This window comes from Chrysemys picta, chromosome 8 (genome assembly GCF_011386835.1).
Source record: "Chrysemys picta bellii isolate R12L10 chromosome 8, ASM1138683v2, whole genome shotgun sequence".
Lineage (NCBI taxonomy): Eukaryota > Metazoa > Chordata > Testudines > Emydidae > Chrysemys > Chrysemys picta.
Window position 1 is genome coordinate 25,100,795 of NC_088798.1, and position 24,766 is coordinate 25,125,560.

At 46.1% G+C, this 24,766-nt stretch overlaps 2 protein-coding genes across 27 annotated transcripts in view; one reads left to right on the top strand and one right to left on the bottom strand.

Moving 5' to 3' along the window:
* Positions 1–2,098, bottom strand: part of FUBP1 (far upstream element binding protein 1) — a 59,987-nt gene extending 57,889 nt beyond the window's left edge. For 9 of the 21 annotated variants that reach the window (XM_065555475.1, XM_042859050.2, XM_065555473.1 and 6 more), the window contains exons 1-2: positions 1,696–2,071; positions 220–310 (exon numbers count right to left, since the gene is read on the bottom strand). In XM_065555475.1, the coding sequence (XP_065411547.1) occupies positions 220–310; positions 1,696–1,809 (205 nt within the window). In that variant the 5' untranslated portion in view covers positions 1,810–2,071. Of the gene's footprint in view, positions 1–219; positions 311–1,563 lie in introns of all 21 variants that reach the window. The other 12 variants (XM_065555468.1, XM_065555467.1, XM_065555464.1 and 9 more) reach the window with 5 other exon arrangements.
* The window catches only part of DNAJB4 (DnaJ heat shock protein family (Hsp40) member B4), a 40,612-nt gene continuing 17,858 nt past the window's right edge, over positions 2,013–24,766 (top strand). The window contains exon 1 of one of the 6 annotated variants that reach the window (XM_005302375.5): positions 2,013–2,367. Coding sequence is in view for 1 of the 6 variants with exons in the window: in XM_065555514.1 (XP_065411586.1) it covers positions 10,827–10,829 (3 nt within the window). In the remaining 5 variants the exon portion in view is untranslated. Of the gene's footprint in view, positions 2,368–10,716; positions 10,830–17,002; positions 17,018–24,766 lie in introns of those variants that run through there. The other 5 variants (XM_065555515.1, XM_065555518.1, XM_065555516.1 and 2 more) reach the window with 5 other exon arrangements.

A 24,766-nucleotide genomic window follows, 5' to 3' on the forward strand; every position in this document is an offset into this window, starting at 1 on the left:
AGACTTCAGATTTAAGACCTAAATAGCACCACTGATTTCTAAACAAAAATCCCCATTAAAACCTAATTGGCAAAGTGTGTGGTGTTCTTTAAAGAGTGCACATGCCAGTACAATATGGATCTATACTATTGTTTCTGTGGAAAATTTAGGAAGTTTTTGACACCGCTGCCATGAACAAAATGAATTATGGTAGTATACACATATTTATTGACAGCATACCTCCATCTTCAAGGGGTCTTTTTTGTCCTCCATAACCGTAATCATTTGAATTCATTGATGTCCCTCCATCACCTCCAATTTTTGCTGCAATCTAGATAAAAGTAAAAATAATGAAAACAAACATGAGATACTTTTTACCTTGCAAATCAAAAACCTTGCAGATCAGTCCTGGTTTGCCCTAGTTTTGCTGGAGATTTAAAAAATACATATTAAAAACAATATATATATCAATGACGAAAAAAAGTCCCTCTCTTTGCATATCATCTTTGAGCACACTTGATCAAATGATCATTTTGCTTTAAGACTGGCATTTAAAGAGCATTTTGCATTCTTACAGATTTCTCTTTACAAAAAGGAGGAGGTTGTTGTACTCATGAGGTTTCACCCATGGAGGAAGTAGAAGAGACTGCTGCATTTAGAAATGGCAGCACCATGTATTTTTCCACAAGATCTTTGAGATTTTCCATCTCATTAAATCAGGTTGAGTTATCTCACAGAGAACCCAACTCCTAACAAAATCACCTTAAATCTCATAACTGCATTATCTGACTTTCCCTTTATAAATACTGTACAAAGTTGCATCTTGCTTGTTACCAAATGAAGTCTTATGTGCATTCAACTGCAAAAACGACAATAGTGCAAATCAAGTTAAAAGTAAAACTAAAGGACAGAGACTACGCAACGTAAACTTGTAGTTTTAGCTCAGGACCAACGAACCCAACACTTTCAAACTAGTTTGAGCAGGTTACCAGGATACAAGAGCGCCTCAGGCAACATAATAACTGGAACTGAACCTGAGCCTTTTCGAACACGACGGGGGGAGCCTCGTCGAAAGCCTGCGACAAGCAGTTCCGTCCCCTTCGCCTCCCCAACCAGCGCAGGGCGGCGACCCAGGGCTGCGCGCTGCCTGGGCTAAGGCGCTTTTAATAACCAGCTGTGATTTCGCTATTTGCTTCCCCCCAAACGGCTCAGAGGGAAGGCCCGGGAAAGGTCCCCTCCATAACCTGTCCCTTGACGGAGCTTGTGGGTACAGGGGGAAGGTTACCGGGGATCGAGCAGAAGTGGGACCCCCCCCCCACCCTCATCTCATTGTGTGCTGAAGGGGCAAGGGCGCTGCGGGAGCTCCCCCCTCGTTGTGGGTGTTGGGGAGGCACAGGAATCCCTCCTCACTGCGTCCACAGGAAGGGGAATGGGGAAGAAACAAACAGCACCCCCGTCAGCCCCAACGTGCGCAGAAAACGAGGGCCCTGAAAGGGAAGCGGACCCAGCCTTACTCCAGCCCCCTCCCCAGAACAAACCCCTGAAGCCGCCCGATACGCTTCAAAGGACTTGCGTAGGACCCACCCTATTTGTCCCAGAATAGGTAGAGGGGAGATTCCGGTGCTGAGGATCAGAGGTGGCCCTATCGGGAGCCGCTTCCAGGCCCCCGAGCCTGAGGGTCGGAGCTACCGATGGGCTGGTGCCCACATTACACACCTGCCTAGCCCGCTGCAGTGCGTCTTTAAAGGCATCGTTGACTCCCCCACCTCCGCCTCCTCCTCCTCCGGGCGCGCCCGAAGCAGGAGGGGGCACCGTGGAATAATCCGCCATAGCCGCTCCGCCGCCGCTTCCTGCCCTACTCGCTGCCTGCCAAGAAAGAAAGAAAATGGCGGCGGGCGGGAGCCTTTCACATTCCTGCGCGGCATCGTGCTCGGGGGAGGGGGGCAGGGAAGGAGAAGAAACCTCGCGAGATCTCTGGAAGGGAGAGGCGGGATTTCGTGGAGGTTCTTGTGGAAGAAGAGGAAATCTCGTGAGACTTCATTCTGAAAGCCAGTATATGTGTGGGGTCGAGGTTAGATCTACGGAGATGTCCTTCAGGGGCATGGAAGGGGAAATCCTCAGAGGCGGGGAGAGAAGACTCGCGATAGTTCATTCCTGGAACGGGATTTGAGAGGCCCCATCGTGTAGGCTAGGCGGGGCGGAGATCACGCGATGACTTTTATCGGTTCGGGATTTGGGAGATCGCGGAAGGGAAACAGGTGGATCTCGCGAGCGTTGAAGGTTAATTTTCAGCGCGTGGGGCTCCAGCCTCAGCTGGAGCGCGGTGGCTGCTGGGAGCTCGGTTGGCTCGCGGCCTGCTAACGCTGACCGAGACTTCTGCGGCTTTGAGTGAGTCAGGGAGGGTGAAGCTCCGCGCGGGGCGAGCGGTTACTGCCATTCGCAGGCCGCTGGGGTCTGAGCGCCCCCCCCCCCTTGGGCGCTGGCCCCAGGCTGAGGGAGCTCGTTGCCTCCAGGGCGCAGTTCCCCCTCCCCCCCCGAGTCCCATCCTGGGGTGAAATCTGGGGGCGCAGAGCTCCTGGCCCAGCATGGCTCTGCGGCTGCCCCCCGGGCATGCTGGGGTGGTGCCACTGGGGAGGAGAAGCGTCACTTGCCAGATGACTGCCGCCGAAAAGGGATGCAGCGAAGCCGGTCAGCCCGCTGGGCATGGGGCTTGCAGCGCTGCGGGGGGGGTGTTGTGGTAGCGGCGGCGGCCTGTAAACTGGCGTTGTTGTGGAGCGTGGTCACGGAGAAAGTATCACCCCCGTGTAACGCGCTCAGGCGACAGAGAACTAGCGCTTTATTGCTCCGGGAGGATGGATGGGGCGAGAGGTCTGCGGTGCCGCGCCGCAGCGGGGGCTGAGGAAACTGGCAGCGCCTCGAGAAACAGCCGCGTTTGTTGTTAGCTGCCGCATGGTGAGGTGATATGCAGAGCTGATCTGACCAGCTCAGGGTCTGAGACGTCCCCGCTTGGCATGCCAGCCAAGGTGGGGGTGGAGGGGAACGAAAGCCTAAATTCTTCTCTGGGATTTGTGAGACTCTAGTGTGGCTTCTCTTTTCAGCTAAATGTAACCTGGCTTTTTAAGATGTACCACCACTAAATTATTTATGCCCCTTTCCTTGGCACTTCACTGCTCTCATTCAATCAGTACTACTTTTGATTCCTTTTTAGGATATTCATTTTTCAGGATGGTTTGCTCTGTTGATTCTAGCATCTTCCTACCAGGCTTCAGCTCCTGCGGGAGATGGATCGTGGCTCCTGCTTCTTCTATGCCCTGGAGTAGCAGTCAGGGGGTTAAGAAGCACGTCATCTGCCTTTTGGCAGCAGATGCGATCCTCCTCATGGATCTGGTGGAGATACGCGAGAGGGCCCAGGCCTTCTATGCTGGCCTTTTCTTCCTGGAGCCAACCAATGCTGATGCCTGCAGTGTGCTTTGGGATGAACTCCTGACAGTTAGCCCGGGTGACCAGGAACAGCTGGAGCTGCCCTGCCTCTCACTCTAGCCGAGTTCTCGGAAGCCCTCCGTCTCATGCCCACTAATAAATCTCTGGGCACGGACAGGCTGACCATGGAGTTCTACCGCGTGTTCTGGGACATCCTCGGCCTGGACCTTGCCACCATCTGGGCCGAATCGTTGGAGAGCAGCAGGGTCCTCTCCCTGTCATGCAGGCGAGCAGTGCTCACCTTGCTGCCAAAGAAGGGGAACCTCTGCAATCTCCCTAACTGGTGTCCCGTCTCGCTCCTCAGCATGAACTACAAGGTCGTAGCAAAGGCCATCTCGCTGCGTTCCATGCTGGTGGACGTGGTCCATCCTGACCAGACCTACACCGTCCCGGACTGTACCATCTTTGATAATCTTTACCTGATCTGGGGTCTCTGAGAGCTTGGGTGTAGGGATGGTCTGTCGTTCACCCTCCTGTCGTTGGATCAGGAGAAGGCATTCGACCGGATGGACCACAGGTAGCTCTGCGGGCATTCGGCTTCCGGCCCCAGTTAATGGGGTTTCTCCAGGTGCTGTACGCTGCCGCAGAGTGTTTGGTCAGGGTCAACTGGACCTTGACCGCACCTGTCAGCTTCGTGCAAGGAGTGCGGCAAGGCTGTCCACTGTCAGGTCAGTTGTATACTCTGCCTATTGAGCCCTTCCTCCGTCTCCTTCGTAAGAGGTTGACGGGGTTGGTGCTGCGTGAGCCGGAGGTGCAGCTGGTCCTGGCAGCGTATTCCCATGACGTGCTCCTCATGGTCCAGGACCCGGACGACCTGGTGTGGGTGGAGGCTTGCCAAGCTGTTTACTCAGCGGCCTCCTCTGCCCTGGTCAGCTGGGACAAGAGCTCTGGCCTAGTGGTCGGGGCCAGGTGGTGGGCAAGCTCCCTCCCACCCATGCTTCAGGCCATCCGGTGGAGCGCGGGTCCACTGCTCTATCTTGGCGTTTACCTTTCTGCCACACATCTGTCTCCGCCAAAGAACTGGCAGGGTGGCTGGGTGACTGTGGGGCCGAACAGGACTGCTCCAGTGCCTCTCCCTCCAGCGGAGAGCACTGGTGCTTAACCAACTGGTCCTGTCCATGCTCTGGCACTGGCTCAACACCCTATGCCCACCCCCAAGGTTCCTGGCCAATCTCCAGAGGTTGGTTCTGGAGTTTTTTTGGCCAGGACTGCACTGGGTCTCTGCAGGGGTTCTCCATCTTCCCCTAAAGAAGGGAGGACGGCCTGGTATGCATGCGCAAGCAGGTCCATGTCTTCCGCCTCCAGGCCCTGCAGAGAGTCCTTTATAGTGCAGGTGGCTCGGCGTGGAGCATATTAGGGCATGCCTTCTTCCACCGCCTGCGAGGGCTCCGATATGACAGGCAGCTCTTTTTTTCTCCATCCAAGAGGTATTCCACGAGACCTCTCTGAGCTGCTGGTCTTCTACCAGGACCTCCTCTGGACTTGGAGGCTGGTTTCAGCAACCAGGTCTGTGGCGGCCACCGAGAGGGCAGATCTCCTTACGGAGGCCCTGCTACACAATCTTCAGCTCTGTGTGCAGGTGGTAGAGTCCCCCTTGGTGTGCCAGAGGTTGGCCCTGGTGGGAGTTACCAAGATTGGAGACCTCCTGGACTATGACCTTGGCGGTTGGATGGATCCCCTGGTGCTCAGTTGATGCATGGGGCTCTCTACCCTTAAACCCCCCGGCACGTTCTCCAGGAGGTGGAGGCAGCCGTGTCCCCTGAGGCTCGGGTTTTCCTCGAGCGGGTCCTGCGAGAGGGTGCGCCATGCCCGTCTCTCACTCCAGGCTCTCTGGATATTTCCATTGGCCCCCTGCCCCGTGAGCCTTCCCAGCCTCCCCCTCCTTGTACCCCAAGTTGGCTGCATGTCTTGCAGCCGGTCCATTTTCGAACCGCGCCAAGAGACCATCTATATGTGCTCGTGATGCACACAGTTCATTTCCCCACCCCCATGTCCTGCCCATATACCAAATGGCGGGACAGTTCAGCAGGAATGGAGGCTGGGGAACCCTGGTGGGACAGCTTATATTCCATCTTAGTCCTACGGCCTGCTGGGGATATCAGCTGGTGGCTCCTACATGGAGCTGTGAGCACAGGCGTGTACTCGGCGCAGTTCACCTCTGTCCCTGAAGCCTGTCCCTTCTGTGGCATGAGGGAGACCCTGGTGCACACATACCTTCAGTGCGCCAGGCTGCAGCTCCTCTTCCAGCATCTCCAGAACCTCTTATTGAGGTTCTGGCTGCACTTTTCCCTGCATTTGTTTATTTACGCACATCCGAGCCGAAGCCCCACAAAGTCGTGGGATCATCTTGTCAGCCTCCTCCTGGCCATGGCCAAAGTGGCCATTTGTAACACCAGGGAGAGGAAGTTGGCAGAGGGGGGCCCCTGCAACTTGGGGCTGTCTTTTGTTTTGTTTTGTTTTATCCGCTTACATATCTGTGCGGAGTTCCTCTGGGCAGTGTCTGCCAGCTCTCTCGATGCCTTTGAGGCGCAATGGGCACTGTCCGGGGTTCTCTGCTCAGTGTCCCCTTCTGGTTCCCTAGTTTTGGCCCTTTGACCCCCACATCTGTTCCCGTTATTGCCTTTGTTGTCCCTGAACTTGGTTGGGTTCTGGGTCCAGTAGCTCCTCCCTAGCCTGGGGGAGGGGCTTTTAGCAATGGGCGAGCTAGTGGGTGCTCAAATGAACCAGGCTTCAGAGCCCACAGCCATTATCTTACTAACTTCTGTAGTGTCAGTATCTGTATCTGGTATCCAGTTAATGCTGAGAGTTGATAGCAAGCATCTGATAAAGTTTTTAAAAAGTGGATTTGTCATATCCTTGGTTACAAGGCTCTTTGAGCTTGTGTCAGTTTGGAACGAGGTGGCTCAAAATCAAATGAAACCTATTTATTTATTTATGTTTAACATAGACCTTGCTTAAAGTTCTCGAACCACACCCAGGAACAAGCGTTTTTGGCTAGAAACAATTGGCAATCAATTAACATGTTGCAACATGACAAAAAAATCAGCTTTAGATGAAGCTGAAGGCCGTAGAGTGTGGCTAACTTTTTTTGCCCTAATAGCTAGTAATATGAGAGAGTAATAGCAATACTTAAATTGGACCACTAAGTGTGTGTGTGTTTGTGGGAAGGGAGGAGAGGAGAGGAACGTACTATAGCTTACATCTGCTCTGTCTGTGCCAGGGGATGGCCTACTGCTGTGTATGCTTCTGATACTATATCATACATTTCCAATTTAAACTTAGGTTTGAGTTAAGTAGATTCTATTTTTACACATTTTTATTTGTCACGTTGGCAACGTTTTGCTTTTATTATTTAACAGATGTTTACATGAAAACAGTATTTTTTTTATATGACTGGCTTTTTAATTTAATTAGGATCCATTGACTTTTACTGGTAACACACATAAAGAGAGAACAACTGGAGTTGTTCCAGGAAAAAGAGAATTCCTTTTCCTATCTGCTTCTATTAATTGATTCTATCCCAGGAAGATGAAAGGAGATTGTATTCCTATTTCATTGGCTTCCCCCATTATAATCATCCTGAAATTAAAAGATTATGTATATAAAGTGGGAATTTTAAGATTGATTTTTGTGTTAGTTAAAAGCCTATTAAAGGCTTCAATGCTGTGTTTCCAGTTGCTTGTAATATGTAAGCTTACTCGGAAATCTACTGGCAGTGCACAGATTGGAGTGTTTACCAAACAATGAAGGGTGACTAGTATGGCCTAATTAGCACGCTGGACTGGGACCTGGAAGACTTGGGTTCTATACCTGACATCCCCTGACCTGAGTGGGGAAGTCATTCCCCTTCTCTGTCCCTCAGTTTCCCCATCTGCAAAATAGGGAGATTGATATTGTCTTCCTTTTGTAAAGTGCTTTTTAGATTACTTATGAATAGTGCTATATAAGACCTAGCTCTTATTAGAAGTCACTCAGGCAAATGTCACCACTGCCTATTCTGTGTTTTTTTTCTTGATATATGCCTACACTGTAAATGTTCTTCAGATGGGGCCCTTTACAACTGGTGTCAAGTTGCTTTAAAATTCGATAAGCCTCTTGCTGGCATTCTAGTTGGACACTTTAAGTTCTTATGTTGCTCTAATCGCTTAGGACAGTAAGCAGTTTTCCTCTAACAAACTTTTTCCTCATTTAAGGTTTTTTCCCTTGTGTCTAGATCAGGGATGGGCAACTTTTTGGCCCGAGGGTCACAGCTAGGAATAGAAATTGTATTGCGGGACATGAATGTTCACAAAATTGGGATTGGGAGGGGGTGAGGGTTCTGGTTGGGGGTGGGGGCTCTGAGGTGGGACCAGAAATGAGGAGTTCAGGGTGCGGGAGGGGGCTCCAGGCTGCGGGGAGGAGTGGAGTGTGTGTGTGGGGGGGTGAGGGCTCTGGCTGGGGGTGCAGGCTTTAGGGTGGGGCTGGGGATGAGAAGTTTGGGGTGTGGGAGTGTGCTCCGGGCTGGGACCGAGGGATTTGGAGGGCGGGAGAGGGATCAGGGCTGGGGCAGGAGGTTGGGGCACTGGGAGAGGCTCAGGGGTGAAGGCTCCGGGCGGTGCTTGCTTTAAGTGGCTCCCGGAAGCAGCAGCATGTTCCTTCTTCAGCTCCTATGCAGAGGCGCAGCCAGGTGGCTCTGCACTCTGCCCTGTCCATAGGCACTGCCCCTGCAGCTCCCATTGGCTGTGGTTCCCAGCGGTTAGAGCGGAGCCCCGTAGCTGCTCCTACATGTAGGAGCCAGATGGGGCCATGCCACTGCTTCCGGGAGCTGCGTGGAGCGACCCTCAACCCTGCTCCCCTGTTGGAGCACCAGAGCGGGGTAAGCCCCCAACCGCAGATTAAAACTGCTAGCAGGCCAGATCCAGCGCACGGGCCAGAGTTTGTTCACCCCTTATCTAGAGCTCTGACTTGCATTTGGCTGTATAAGAATAGTCAAGGTTCTGAAACGGATATATTATAAACATGTTACTGTCAACACATGAAACAAAAAAACACATTGAAACATGGTTATGCTATCATGCTTTCTTTTGGTACAAGAGTCTGTTTATTACCTTCAGTGACTAACCCATTGACCAAGGCAAAAACCGCTTCCCCACTTTGACCTACCAATGCACAATTTTGACCTGCGATAATCACCTCTAAAGAGGATACTGTCCTCATTTCTACTTAGCTTTCTTTCCCTCAATACATGGCACACACTAAAATAATCATGTTAGTTCTACAGGACGGGAAGGAAGAAAGACTATTGTTTCTAAATGCTAGGGAATCTTTAGCTCTGATTCCCTTTCCCTATGTAACTTTCTGATCAACAGTGCAAATCTTGGGAATATGCAGACATTAATGAATATTGAACACATTCTATATAGCAAAGTAATCCTACTTCTTGGAATGTGTAAGGTATGTACATAAGTTCAAAGAAGGAAATATGTCGTATTCAGAAATATGGAATAACGCATTCTGGATTGAGCAATTTAATTTCCTTGTTTCCAGATGTCGTTCTTCTTTGAAACTTCAGAGCATGAGAGAAGTGATGCCTAATTATCACACATAGAATACATGCATACAGTGAGAGGCTCATTTGCAAGATGATTGTCATATTTAAGAAGGAAAAAAAAAAAGTAATTCCCAGCTTTGTTTTGGCAGCTGAATTCCCTGAAGTGATAAAGAACATCTACAGTCCAACCAGCAGAATACTGGTAACTGTTAGAAGATAATACATACTGTTCATTTAAAAACCATTGCTTAGTTATTCCTTCAGTATTAATGTACAAGTAAAGAGATGAGGAAAAAAGATATAATGGTGAGAGTGAACTTTTGTGTGTGTGTGTGTGTGTGTATGAATATCAGAATTTTAGCATTACAAGCTGGATTTGAAAGTTGACTTTTGGGTTAAAAAAACGCTGCTAATGTTCAAGACCTTTCCAGCTTGTAATTTTAAAACATGCCAAATTCTTTGCCTGGTAATCAGTTTCAAGTTGCTTTATAGGGATTTGGGGGGAGTTGAGATCTGCCATCTTCTGCTGTCATAAATGTCATGTCAAGGAAAAGTTTTGCTCACAAAGATCTTTTATTAATTGATTGTGTTTTGTTTGTTTTTTAAAGAAATTAAATAAATATATATTTATTTATTTATTTATTTATTTTTTGTTTAAATGACCTATAGTGATTACTTCAGTAGTGCAATTTACCTAGAAAGCCAGGAAGTACAGGGTTTTTAATACTTCTAATTCTGAACTGCACAGACATCATTTGTGAATTGCTTACTGCACTTTTTTACACTTATGAAAGAGGAAAATTCATGTATATGATTTCAAAGATTCTTGATGAAGATAAATGGGAGGGAACTGGATAGCAGAGAGGAAAAATTGGAAGAACAAAAAGGATTCTATTGTAGTGCTCTTATAATGCTATAGTTAAAGTTTTGTCTGCATTTCTCTTACAAACCCCTTATCCTGCTATAGAATTTTACTCTGGGCTAAAACATAACTGACTTAATGCAAGGTTAGTCCATTTTTGGGTGCAAAATTTACAGATGCTTACAAAACTTCAGTGGGACTGCTCAGTTGAGTAATATGGGATGGATTTCATCCTTACAGCTTTTCTTTTGAATATGTGTAAAAAATTTTATATCTGTGCTTGGAAGGTTTAGTTTTTTTTTTTTTTAAGTGAATGTCGGTAAATGTTGATTCACCTTAAACACACAAGCTAATTAAAAGTATTTCCATAAATGATCAAAATTTACAGACAAAGTAAGAAAAATGCTGCTTGACAACTTGTTAGTTGATTTTGAGGATATTTACTTTGTATATTTTGATGTGATGCGGACAATTTGTATTTTAATCATTATAAAGTTTTGAATCTCAACATCTACAGTTGTTAAATAATTGTCTGCCCTCCCCATTTGTGACCCCTCGCTGTAATTTCCCACAACTGTGAAAATTTAAATAAAACAAATCTTAAATGCTTAAAAATAAACACCTATCAAAATCATAAAAAAAATCTGACAAGCTTAAATATATCGGTCTAGCCACTTTTTAATTTTTTTTTTAAACGTTTTACAAATACCTCACGTACTTCTAAAGCACTGCTCTTTATGGTAATAATAATGGAGACTACTGTGTTGCAGCCCTAGTCATGGACAAGACCCTTAACCTTGTCTTTGCTTCTGGGACCTTGAAGTGAAAAAAATTCTCTAAGTTATATCTGCTCTGTATAGACTCAAAAAGATGGTCTCTGCCCCCAAACAGCTTATTATCTGAGTATGAGATGATACAACAGATGGATACAGCCACAGAAGACTGTAGGAGTACAGTGAAACAATATGGGTCAGCATGGTAAGTAGTGGTCTCAGCACACCCACAGTCTAACAATTGTCAAGTTTTTTGTAGGCATCAAGGAAAAGAAGAGTTCTCAGGAGGATAATTAGTTAGGTTTTTTTTTGTGGATGTTTGCAGCATGCAAAAAAGCATGAAAGTGGTTGCTTGAAAGTGTTACAAGTGGGCAAGGGGAACTGGCAGTGTTGGTGGATAGGAGGCAGGAGTTGACAACTTGATAGTAAATCAGAGAAGATAGGGTGGGGATAGTGTGTGAAGGCTTTGAAAATGAAGACAAATAAGTTATGCATGATGAGAGAGGGAACCAGTGGTCCTTTATGGTCCTGACTTAGAACATTAAATGCATGCTGAGTGATTTGCTGCATTGGCCTTAATACTGAGCCCCTTCATTTAAAACCAACAGAGATTTTGGGGTGTCAGTTTTTCTTAGCTAGGAAGGGAGACTAGGCAACTACATCTTCCTACTACAACCATACAGGCCTGGTCTGAGGTAATCCCCTTCCCTAATACACAGAGCCCGACTTTCAAATGTGTCGGGGGGGACAGAGGGTGCTCAACCCCCGGCTCTGCCCCAGGCACTGCCCCCACTCCACCCCTTACTCCAAGGCCCTACCTCTGCCCCGCCTCTTCCTACCCCACCCCGCCTCTTCCCTCCCCCTGGCGCGCCTCGTCCTCGCTCCTATCCCTCCCTCCCAAAGCCTCCTGCATGCCCCGAAATAGCTGTCTGCTGCAGGCGGGAGGGAGGGGGAGGCACTGATCAATGGGGCCCACCGGCAGATGGCAAACATTGGGGGGAAGGAGGGAGCTGATGGGGGGGGCGGGGGGACTGCACCCACCATTTTTTTTCCCCGTGGATGCTCCAGCATGGAGTTGGCACCTATGTCCTGATACATATGTACACACCTCATTAAGACCAAACTGTTACCTTTTCTCATGTGACAAGAGGCAAGAAAGACTATAGGCTGGCTGTGCGCCAGCTCAGCCCATCCTGAGGACAGTTGGTCCAGGGATGGAGAGATTTGTACCTTCTCTGATTATCTACTCATCTGTTTAGGTGGGGCTCATAAATACATTTTTTTTAATATAATTTCTTTTTATCCAGCCATTGCTGGCTGTTTGTCAGAAGTCAGTTAAAAAGAACTGGTATATAAGGCTAGACCTGTATTATGTGTATGTAATTTTGGCAGCAGTGGGAAAGGGAGCAATAGGAAGGAAAGGGTATGAGTTGAGTTCTAAAAATCCCTAAACAAACACTGAACCCTAGTCAATATTCATAATAAAGGACTCAAAATTCAGTCACCAGCCTGTAAGAATATGATTATGGCACATTTAGATGAACTGGTAACTTGAAATATCTTATGGATTATGTGTTTATTGAGGAAATGTAATAAATAACATCTGACAAAACACTTGTGTATGTTTAAGAATATTTATTTTATCATGGTCCCTAGTTTTCGCCCTTCTCTGTCCTCCTTTAGATTTTTTTATGATGCTATAAGTGGACAGCTCAATATTTACTGTAAGTGGAAACAAACATTTATTTATGATAGCACCCGGCGCCCCCATTTGTGATTGGGGACGGTTGTGTTCAATAATGTAAAAGGTAGTTTCAGCCCTGAAGAGCTATGGTACAAGCTTAATATTTCAAAGTACAATAAAGCTGGTAAATATGCAGGGGCAGAGAAAACAAACTCTAGGTACTTAAGAGTTAACTATGGGGAGGGATAGCTCAGTGGTTTGAGCATTGGCCTGTCAAACCCAGGGTTGCAAGTTCAATCATTGAGGGGGCCATTTAGGGATCTGGGGCAAAAATCTGTCTGGGGATTGGTACTGCTTTGAGCAGAGGGTTGGACTAGATCCTGAGGTCCCTTCCAACCTTGATATTCTATGAAGAATGAGGATGACATTAGATTTGGAGGGAAACTCTTTTTGACCAAAATAGTATAAGAAAGCTGCCTCTTCACTGCTGCCTAATTCACATCTCACTAAAATGTCAGATCTCCCATATGTTATATAATAAGGATTGCTGTCAAGAGGGAGAAAACAAAGTATAACTTTAATAAAACACCATCCCCCTCATAGTTAAATGTAAAATTGGAAACCTACTGCCTGTGAATTGGCAAAATTCACTTATTTGATGGGGGATAAATCCCACTTCTTGTTCTGCTGAGGGCAAATCCTGCTTTCTCCTCTGCTCCCAGTCCTCTGACTGCTCTGACCCCTATCCACACCCTTGCCCCTTGACAGGCCCCCTGGGACTCCACATCTATCCAACCCCCCTGACTCCTATCCACACCCCTGCCCCCTGACAGCCTCCCCCCCCCCCCCAGGACTCCCACGCTTAACCAACTCCTCCCCATCCCCTGACTGCCCCCCAGAACCTCTGCCCCATCCAACCACCCCTGCTCCCTGTCTGCCCCGCCCCGGATCCCCTGCCTATTATCTAACCCCCCAGCCCCCTTACCGTGCTGCTCAGAGCAGCATGTCAGGCAGCCACGCCGCACAGCCAGAGTCCCGACACGCTGCCGCGCTGCTCAGCAGGAGCACGCAACCCCGCCACCCAGAGTGCTGCCTGCGCAGTGGCATGGGTGTGGGGGAGAGGGGACAGCACGGGGGAGGCGGGGGCTCAGGGGCCAGGCAGGATGGTCCTGCGGGCCAGATGTCGCCCATGGGCTGTAGTTTGCCCACCTCTGCCCTAGCGTTTGCAGTCTCATGAGAGAATAATAATCTGTGTTTAACATAGGAATGTAAGAAACCTGTACAATTGTGGAAGTGTAGGACACACTGTCTTTACTCCTAATTTTTTGTTTGCTCCTCATCACAGCTCTCTGTCCCTGTCACTCCAGTATGAAAGGTTTGAAAAATCACATGGTGATTGCAAGCGTGAAGCTTTCTAGCATATGGGTCCCATGCAGAATTGAAGGTTTCATTGTGCAATTGTGGGGGGAAGCCTTACAGTGTTTTTCATGGCAAAGAAAATCTTCCAGCCCTGAACCGATGTAATGCTTTCTTCTGAAATCTACAGCGTGAGCTTCTGTACCTCTGCTGCTAATAGTTCAAGCTGCAGCAGACTGAAAGCTGATCAGAACTGTGTTCGTTTTCACTGTAGCTTTTCAAAACCCCGTGGGCAGCAGTAAAACTGAGAAGAATCACGTCTCTTTACTCTGCTGTTTGAGAAGAGCTGAGCAGCCGCACCAAGGGCAGGCATTGGAGTTGTTCACTGAGACATACTTTTGGGTTTAGGTGGGGGGACGGGACAGGAGAGGTAGAGCAGTGAAGAACCACCCACATCTCCCAGTAGGGGGTGGGAAGAAGCAAGGGGGGGATGGAGAACAGGAGGATATTGCTTCTCTTGCAGCAACAGAAAAGGGAAGGCGTTGCCTTTAAATTTGTCTCGTACTAGCCCAAGGCTAGTACGTAAGACTGTCTCCAGGCAAGGTCCAGATACAGCACCCTGATAGGAACACAATCAAACTCTCACTTTTCCTCACAATTGCAAAGGTAAGAGTGGTTTCTCATTCGGACATTGGATGGTGGGGTCCCCATCCTTCGTATCTCTAGTTGGGACTTCAAAAATTTTACTAGACACCTATGCGTCAGGGGATGGGTGGCTGTATGTAAGACAGTGCAGAGTTTTTCAACCCATGGGGCAAAATGGGGTTGCCAGAATGTGTCAAAGGCTTGCATGGGAGGTTGTGGGGAAGGGGTGAGCGTTGCAGAGCCTGCCCCAATCTCACCCGGTAGCAGTGGCTCCTACAGCTGTGGTGCTGGCTGGGCACAGCTTCCTGCTATGGGCATTGAGACCTGGAGCATGGGTTTGCAGTGCTTCAGCACTGCTCAGGTTCATCCCAGCTGCCTCTCTGTCATGACGGGGGGGCTAGCTGAGCCAAATTTGTGTGACTGGACAGTGACCTCATGTACCAAGTTGCAATGCCACTCTTGGCCTGGCCTGCCCCCTATTCTGGAGCTGGACCACACCTCAGTGACACTTTGACCTCGGAGGTCTCAAAGCCCAGAACAGGGAGCTGAGCCCTGTGGGACAGGAGCCATAGAAGCCCCACTATGGTACTTGTAGTGTATTTATTCAATAATTACGTTAATGTGTATTGTATATCATGTATAAGAAATATTTAGTAAGTCAGAAGTTTTTTGTGCTAAAGCTATTTACTGGGTTGACATGCCATCAAGGTTTACAAATGGATCCTGAATGCCGAGAGGTTGAGAACCACTAAGATAGTGAATAGAAGAGACTGATGAAAATAAGTTAAAGAACGGTAGTACGATGTAAGAAAAGAAAAAGTGGAGCGAAGGGTAAGGTCTAGCAAAAACAAGAGTGGTCTAGTAACTTTTTTTTTTTTTAGGGTGGGTTTTTAAGTTTTTGTTTATACACACAGATCCTGAAAAAGGAGGATTGTCTATATGTTGCAGTTAAATACAGTTCTCCATAAGCAGTATGCGTGGTTTTCTTTCTTTAAATTGGAGGGCGATGGCCTAAGATGTTGTGGGGGAAAAGTGTAATAGCATAAGTAAATCTTTCAAACCCAGCTAATGTTGGTACTAGTGCTAGAACCATGGTGATGTGGGGAAGGTAATAGGCATTTGAGCATCATGATACCAGTGTTCAGTGGGGGTATTTGCACATAGACCATGAATCCAGCACTGTCACATTGCCTACAGCTGTAGGCAATGAATGACTCTTGGTAAATTGTTCCAAAGGCTAATTACCCTCACTTAAAATGTTACCATTTATTTCCAGTCTGAGTTTGTCTACTTCAGCTTTCAGCCATTGTACCGTGTTATGCCTTTGTCTGCTAGACTGAGGAGTTCATTATCAAATGTTTGTTCTCCTCTATAGAGAACAAAGACAGTTAACGGGTGATTTGATTACTTTCTCCTTAAGCTACATAGATTGAGTTCCTTGAGTCTGTCACTATAAGGAATGCTTTCTAATCTTTTAATCATTGTTGTGGCTCTTCTTTGAACCCTCTCCAATTTAATAACATTTTTCTTGAATTGTGGACACCAGAACTGGACACGGTATTCCATCAGTGGTCACACCAGTGCCAAAAAGCGAGGTAAATGACCTCTGTACTCCTACTCAAGCTCCTGTTTATGCATCCGAGGAATGCATTCATCCTTTTGGCCACCGTGTCATATTCAGAGTTATGGTCTGCTGATTATCCAAACCCCTTTTGGAGTCACTGAATTACAGAATGGAGTCTCCCATGCTGTAAGTGTGACCTATGTTCTTGGAAGTAATAAGGCATCTTCGAGCCCTGGAATGCAGTCAGAACATTCAAAAAGTGAGCAACAACTTACTTCATAGTCTTCTAAACTGGACTTTGCTGTAATGCAGCAAGGATGAGTGATACCTAGGGCTATGGGTGGGTTTTTTTGTTCTTTTTCTTTTCGGTGAGCACATATAACTCCCATTACCATGATTCAAAGGGAGAATCTACCCCTTTGTTTCATGTTAAATCAGACAAACTTAAACTAACAATTAGATCAAACTCTGACATGTCTTTGTGTTTTTAATATAACTTGGTTCTTATTACATCTTACAGGACAGGGGGATCTGTCATTGCTGAGCCTTGTAAACATAAAAATCTATCTGCATGAGTCATAGAACAGCATGTGGGTGGGATTTGTTCAGCGGCACTCTGGAAAAAATCTAATATGGATATGTGGGAACACCTCCTTTTGCTTACATAAAAAATAGTGATCACATGTCCAACAGCAGAAATTTGTGCTGTTCCTTATTTGGTAAAGTATTAATAGCATTCACTTTGTTCAATGCAATATTAAAAAAAAAATTAAAACTATAGCATTTAAACTGTCATCCCAAACAGGTTTAGTTGTGGTTTAATTCTGAAAATATCCTTTTTCTTAGCAAAGAGAACTGAAAAATAAACATATTCCCTCTGAAATTTTGCTAATTTTAATTCTGCTGAGAGCAAATGCAGAAAGCACTGACTAGCACCAAATGGAACGTAGATGGGGAATGTGTAAGGATCTTCTCCCACTCCACATAGCACCATAACTCTGATCAGCAACACATTGTGCTGTGTGCTTTTTTTTTTTTCTCTCTCCACAGACACTTTCTGTTTACTGATCGGTTTTTAATGAGGCCAAAAACAATTGCACAAATGCCTTACAAAAAGAAACTATTTGTGAGTGTGGTATTTAAGGTAAGAAAAATAACATCTAATAAAATGAAAAGACAGCTTGTATGCTGATCCTGTGGAATTGTGCTCTAAGTTCACAGCTGTTTCACATCCTATTGGTCAATAACATTTCTCAAGTTCATGCTTTTTTTTTTTTTTTTTTTAAATTGTATGAATTTAGTGTTTGTGAAGGCTTCCAGATTGAGAGCCAGTGGGAGTGAAGTCCTCTTTGTGCACAGAACCGATATATGAGTAGCAGCAGTGCAAGCTTCCCAATGCTGCTTTGCCAATGTGCCTAAACCCTGACCTGCAAAGTCAATCTCTAGCCTCGAGATGCATCAAATTAATAGCCTGCCTCTTTGTTGATACTTGCTGACTTATTGGCATCTTTTCTAATAAAGGAAGAGGGTTAAAAGGTTTGAGAAATGCCCACCTTCATCCCTAGGGCCCTACCAAATTCATGGCCATGAAAAACACGTCTTAGACAATGAAATCTGGTCTCTGCCCGTGAAATCTAGTCTTTTGTGTGCTTTTACCCTATATTGTATAGATTTCTCAAATGGGGAGTCCTGACCCACAAGGGAGTTGCAGGAGGTCCCAAGGTTATTTTAGGGGGTCATAGTATTACCACCGTTCTGTGCTGACTTCAGAGCTGGGCGGCATACCATACCATGCTAGCCTTACTTCTGCAGTGCTGCTGGCGGCAGCTCTGCCTTCAGAGCTGGGATCCCAGCCAGCAGCCACCGCTCTCCAGCTGCTGAGCTCTGAAGGCAGCCACCAGCAGCAGTGCAGAAGTAAGAGTAACAGTACCGCAATCCCCCTCCCCCGCAATAACCTTGCGACCCCCCCCCCCCATAACTGTGCCTCAGTGGGTCACAACTGAGAATACCGAATTCGGGGCAAACTACTGAGAAATAGGGCAGATATACCCCAAACCTGGAGGTTATTCTCCCATGAGATATACCAAACCAGCAACAAAAGTACACTTCAAAAGTACAGTTTCACCATGCTGGGTAACAAGAAGTCATAAAAGCAGTTTTCTTAGATATTCCAGTCCTTGTTTCACCACCAAAAACACTAGACTTAAAGATGAGTGGTTCTTTAAAACTAATCTAATCAAATAAAAGGTTCTTCTGATATCAAAATACCAGCCACATGTCAATATGTAACTGGTCAATATGTAACTCATTTCTTACCCAAAAATCACGCTGTTGCCAGTCCTTTAGCATCGAAAATCTAAAGGTTTATTTATAAAAAAAGAAAGAAAGGTGAGAGTTAAATTTGGTTAAAGGAATCAAATACATACAATAATTGCAAAGTTCTTGTTTCAGGCTTGTAGCAGTGACGGAATAAACTGCTGTCTTAAGTCAAGTCTCTGGTTACTTCCAAATCATTGGAAAGTCGTCAGTCCATAGGTTAGACTTCTCCCATTAGTATAAATTCATAGTCCAGAGGCTTGAGCAGGAAGAGGCTGGAGCAAGAAAGAGACAAAATGGAGGTGTTTCCAGGGCCTTTTATAACTTCTATCATGTGGAGGGAAACCCATTGTTTCAAACAAAGCCCTCAGCACAGTTAGTAGAAAATTACAGGTAAAAGATGGGAGTTTGGAGTCACATGGGCAAGTTACCTGTCCATGTCTGATTTCACTTAGTCATAGCAGGAAGCCATTACCTATACTTCAGATGGAACATTCACAGGAACGTTCATTCAGTTTAGATGGGCATCTCCCATGGTCTGTTGTGAGTTAAGTGTACTTTTGATGGGCCACTCAGTTTGAATAGTTCCTCCAAGATGTGCAGGCAGAATACCTTGTGGCGTTACTCCAGGAGTAAACCTTTGAAATCTAGGTATAGAGCCAATAGTCATAACTTCAAATACAAAAATGATACATACATACAAATAGCATAATCAACCAGCAAATCATAATCTTTCCATAGACATCTTACCTCATTTTGTACAAGATTGATTGCAAATAGATAAGAGTGGTTGCAACAACGATCTATTTGGTCATATTTTAATCAGATAATGTCACACCCACCACAACTCCTTTTTGGGTCAGGACCCCTACAATTACAATACTGTGAAATTTCAGATTTAAATAGCTGAAAGCATGAATTTTACCATTTTAAAAATCCTATGATTGAAATTGACCAAAATGCACCATGAATTTGATAGGACTCTATTCATCACACTTACTACAGGACTGTTTGAAAAATCAGGAAACAAGGAATCATGGATTCACAGAGTCTGGTCTATGCCCCGGTCTTTAACTAGTCTAATGTAAGTACCTCTTTAGTATGCTGGATCCCTGCTATTCCACAGAGGTGGCCCATGGCCTCCGCGACTCCAAAACTGGGTCTTCAGGTTTCAGCAATTCTTGTCTCTCGCCATGGCTCCCTGTTATCGCCTTCTTAATGTATGCACATTGTACCTCAGGTGGCACATGACCAGGATTCATCACCGAATTTGGTCTGCTGATTGGATCATTAGCTTCCCTGGCCCAGGCTGAGTACTGATGGGGAGTGCGACATGAATGCTGATCTATGACCCCCACCTAGGGTGACCAGATGTCCCAGTTTTATAGAGACAGTCCTGATTTTTGGGTCTTTTTCTTATATAGGCTCCTAATACCCCTCACCCACTGTCCCAATTTTTCACATTTGCTGTCTGGTCACCCTACCACCACCACACCCTGAAGTGAGTCCAACTGAGCCAGATTCCTGCAAAATCATTTTTCCACCCTTTCTGGGTGCAATACTCTCAGTAAGTAGTTGCAGCGATACCAGACAGCCTTTTCAAAACAATGTAACAATTTTATTAGCTACCTGACATTAAGGTTGACACAGCCTTGTTGCTAAAAGTCAGCGTGTGTAAACACTGTCAGTATTTTGTCGGCACTTTTGCCGACAAAATACTTCCAGTCCTGCAAGCGGTGTTAGCTTTGTCGACAGGAGAGTGCTTCTGCCAACAAAGCTGCATTCACACTGCCGCTTGCATCGGCAAAACTTTTGTCTTTCACGGGGGGGCTTTTTTAAGTACCCATGAAAGACAAAAGTTTTGTTGACAACATTGCAGTGTAGACAAGCCCACAGAATCTGAAAGCCACCACAATTTATTAAATCACTTGTGTGTGTGCACACTTGGTTCCTTGTGTTGGTGATGCATGCCCTCACCAGGAGCACTTGTATCAACTTGTATTTTTCGGTGTGGGGCATTGTGGGACGGCTCCTGGAGGCCAGTAACACTGGACACAAAGCTAACAGCAATGTTCAAATTACTCCTAGTCCCAAAGGGTCGGTCACTTAATCCAGGACAATTGTATCTTAGATCTCACACCAAAGACAATGCTTTTGGCCAATCCTATAATAAACTATTTCAAGATTCCTTAAGTAGGAAAAGGCCATAAGAGAGTTATTTACAAGGTTTAAAGTAAGTAAACCTATATACACATAAATGGATTCCAGTCTTAAGTTTCAAGAAGTAATAGACGCTTCGGTAATAAGTGAACTCTATATGTCCTTTAGGGCTAACCCACGGCAAGCAGTGGAGATCTTTTGCTTATGCTTAGTCATGGGTGGTGGGTATTGAAGGCCAGAGGAGGCTAAACCTCCCCTAACCCAGGCCGTGGCCCTGCCCACGTTCACCCCAAGGCCATGCCCTCTCGCCCCTTCTCCCCTGAAGCCGGCAGATGGTCAACTCCAGCCCATAGCCTGGGGCTTGGGCCAGCATTATCTTCCGGCAATCCTATCCCACCTCCAAAATACAACAGCACCCTTACCCTAATAATTGGGCCTACAAATTTTTACTCTAAGTGTGACAATTGAGTGAAAGTTCATAAGATGTCATAATAATTTATAATAATAAATGTTCATGGGAAGAGCTGCAAAAGGGAGACTGAAAAACTGAATTAGTCAAAATATAAAGGCCTATTGATATAACTTAAGGATTATGGTGAGATCACACATGGTAAACAAGAAGTGTGGGACCAGAAACTAATAGACCAAAATTGGTGTGTCAAAAATTAGGCCTAATTGATTAACAAAATAATGAGGGGAATGGGCTGTTCCACCCATCACTCCCTTTTGGAGTTCTTAAAAGACTTCTGGGGGGGAATTAAGAAATTTTCTGACAACTACTGGAAGGGGAGAGGGGGGCAGGTGAAACAGAAGGAGCAAGCTTTACCACTGTGACTGCCACAACCACAGTCTCCCGGGACCCCAGGCTGTACCATAGCATCACTGGGCTTTCATCAACCTGATCCTTAGGGGGAGAGAGGAACGCAAATGATATTTCCTCCTCCACCAGCTTTGGCTAAATCCTGAATACCACCTGCGATGTGAGACTGTCATTCCCCTTCGTATGTTCTATTTCTTCTCTTTACTCTCTCTCTTTCTCCTTTTGCCTTCTCTCTAACAAGAGTCTGGCTTAGCTGTCCAAGACCATATTTTGCAACTTTGCTGTGAATATGTGACCAAACTGGCACCAAAAAGCAATGCCCTAGTCAGTTTGATGCTGGTACAAGTTTGCTAGGACTCAGAGTGTGCTATTCCTGTGCTTCTCCAGCAGTGTGGTAGCAAGTAAGAGTCAACACCAGACACAGAAACTGCATTTTTTCCCTTTGCTGTTCTTTTCTCTCTCCTTTTGGGTATGTTTGTCTTGTTTTGTCTTCTAGGAAATAGGATCAGACTTTAACAACTCCAGCCCATTTCAACTGATTTAATTTCTCCTAAATAGTTATTTATCATCTGAAAGAGTGACTAATGGGGTTTCCTTCTAAAGACTCCAGCTATCCTGGTATCCTGTTAAAACGAAGGCATTACTTGACATTTTACATTTCAAATGTTTTAATTGTTTCTCCTCCTTTTCTATAGCTTTGGTAAAGATTAAGAAATTTTTTAGCGGTGTATTTGCCACTGAGCAGGCAGAAGTCATTGTATTCCAAAAGCCTGAACCTTGTTTAAAACTTTTTAATGTTGAACAGTGACAGGGTCATGTTAACACCTTTGACTCTTTGGGTCCATTTATTCCATTGAAATTAATACAGTGCCCTTCAACAATATGACTACTTTGCTTTCTTCCTCCTCTTTTCCTGATTGCTCAAAAAAAGACACACCATTTTACTATTTATTGAGGAACAGTATGCTTATCCCTTATCATTGTAAAGATTAATCCAACTTTGTCTTCAGTAATTGGAATCTGTTATCTTGGCTTAAGGCTATCTATATTTCTCCAGCTTCCCATTTAATTTTGCTAATGAACATATTCAATAATTGAGGAATATGGTGCTGTTGCATCTTAATGAGTTAGTCTAATTACATGTAAGGATGTTCTGACAGATGTACAATATTTTAGGGGGGGTATTTTAGCTTTGTCACAAATCATTTTTTGCTTTATGAAAATCTTAGGGTATTATTTGTATTAGAGATCCATTGAATGACCAGGGGCTCATGTATTTTTGACAGGATACGATCTTCCTTCTTAGCTGCTTCCAATATTGCATTTAGTTTCTAATTATACCAATAAAACCTTTCCCTCAATTGAAAAGTTCTTGCATGCATGACAGAAGACAGATATTGAGTTATAAAATTAAGGGCTTGCACAAAGGATTTTGCTGGTTAAGCAAAGTACACTTGATGACCATGAAACTTTCCAAGTTTATGTCTAAATTAAGCTGCTTATTTAAGGCAATTGAGTCTTTAGATCTCTTAAAGATGTAGTGTAGGTGCTGTACAGTCTAGATCAGGGGTCGGCAACGTTCGGTACGCGGCTCGCCAGGGTAAGCACCCTAGCGGGCCGGGCCAGTTTATTTACCTGCTGACGCGGCAGGTTTGGCCGATTGCGGCCCCCACTCGCCGCGGTTTGCCGTCCCGGGCCAATGGGGGCGGCGGGAAGCCGCGGCCAGCACATCCCTTGGCCCGCACCGCTTTCCGCCGCCCCCATTGGCCTGGGACGGCGAACCGCGGCAAGTGGGGGCCGCGATCGGCCGAACCTGCCGCGTCAGCAGGTAAATAAACTGGCCCGGCCCGCTAGGTGCTTACCCTAGCGAGCCACGTGCCAAACGTTGCTGACCCCTGGTCTAGATATATAGATAGGAAAGCCAAAATACTTGCAACAGTTGCCAGATATATTTCTCTCCACTAGTCCAGACTCATTACTCTTGACCATGTTTTACTTGGCAGACAATACACCTATACAATATACATTGGAAGCCAACCATATGCGGCAGCCTGTGTGCCATGCAGAGTATACTGCAGCCTCTGTTTCTACGCATACCCTTGCATCGTAGACTAGTAATGGTGTATAAAGGAATTGAAAATCCTAAAATAGACAGACGTACAGTCACTGGATAAAATGCTGGCTACTAACCATCTAATAGTCACATGATACATCAAAATCTGAGGACTGCAGTGAAGATATTGTGCCTATGTGATGAAGAAATGGGAAAGAATAGTGACTAATCAGTGGTGCTCTGTTGGATTATAATTATTGTGCATGCTGTCATTATTGGGTTATGTTTACACAGCAATGTAAGCCTGGGCTCCAAACCCTCCTTGTGTCCACATACCAACTGTGCTAACCTCGGGCTCAGACCCAGGATCCTAGGACCCTGCACGGCTGGAGTGTCCAAGCCTGTGTTAAGCTGGGACATAGGGTCCGAGCCCTGCTGCTTTCCTGTGTGCATGCAGTCCCAGCTTGACTCAACTTGACTTGGTCCCAGAAGTCCTCTGGATGTATCCCAGAGTTCCCAGTGGCAAAGGAGGAGCACAGCAACCAGAAGTGCCATTACTGTCTGGCCAAGCATGCTCTGGTCCTCCTCGCTGCTGCACAGAACTTGCCCAGAGCAATAAGCAAAGCTGACAGGCAGGAGGCAGCTCCTGGCCCCCGGGGTGGTACAGGTCATCCCACCCCCAGCTGTGCTGAGCAGGGAGCTCTGCCACTCCCCCTCCCCGCAGGACATCCTCTTGGTCTCACTCCACTCTCTGGCCCTTGCTCCCTGATCTCGCTGGGGCCGCATGCACTGTGAGGGCAGTGATTGGGAACCAGCCCCAAAACTTCCCCACAGTCTCCAGGGGATCCTTTATCCCTGCCTTGCAGGGTGCAGCAGGGGCAGGGGTAAGAGATCTCACTGGCTGCTGGAGCACACTGCACTCCAAGCCTTGGGCATGCATTTCACTGCTTTGTAGTCGGCAGCAGCAAGGCTGGGGATGTGACCTTCATTTTATGTCAAACTTCAAAACAAACAGACAAAAATAAATTAAACCTCCCCCCCCCACACCAAAACACCTTCATTGAACATCCCATTTTAAAAATTAAGATTTGCCATGTTCCATTTTAATATGACTGCCCTGGTGACTGATGTCCTAATTATCCTGAGAACAGGTGCACATGGACATTTTCGTGCCAGTGGGACTCAGCCTAGAGCTGGAGAGCCCAATTCTCAGATTAGGTGGTAGTTTCAGTATAAAGCCTTCTCAAACTGCAGTCATTCTATTGAGACAGCCATCAAATGAACTAATTATGTGGTTTATGTACTTGTGCTCCTTATGGACACCTGAGTATCTTTCAATACTGCCACAGTGAGGGAACAGTGAGGGCAGTAGAGTTTTCCCACAGTACACCACGTTCCTAGGGCTAGTGTGTTGACAGGAGGTGCTAGGTATTTTGGAATACGTTTACTTTCACTCTGGTCTGTGCACTACAGTGTGGATGCCAAAGCCCTAGGTTCGAGCACAGGTCAGCAAATCCTTAACCTAGGGTTAAAATGCAGTGTAC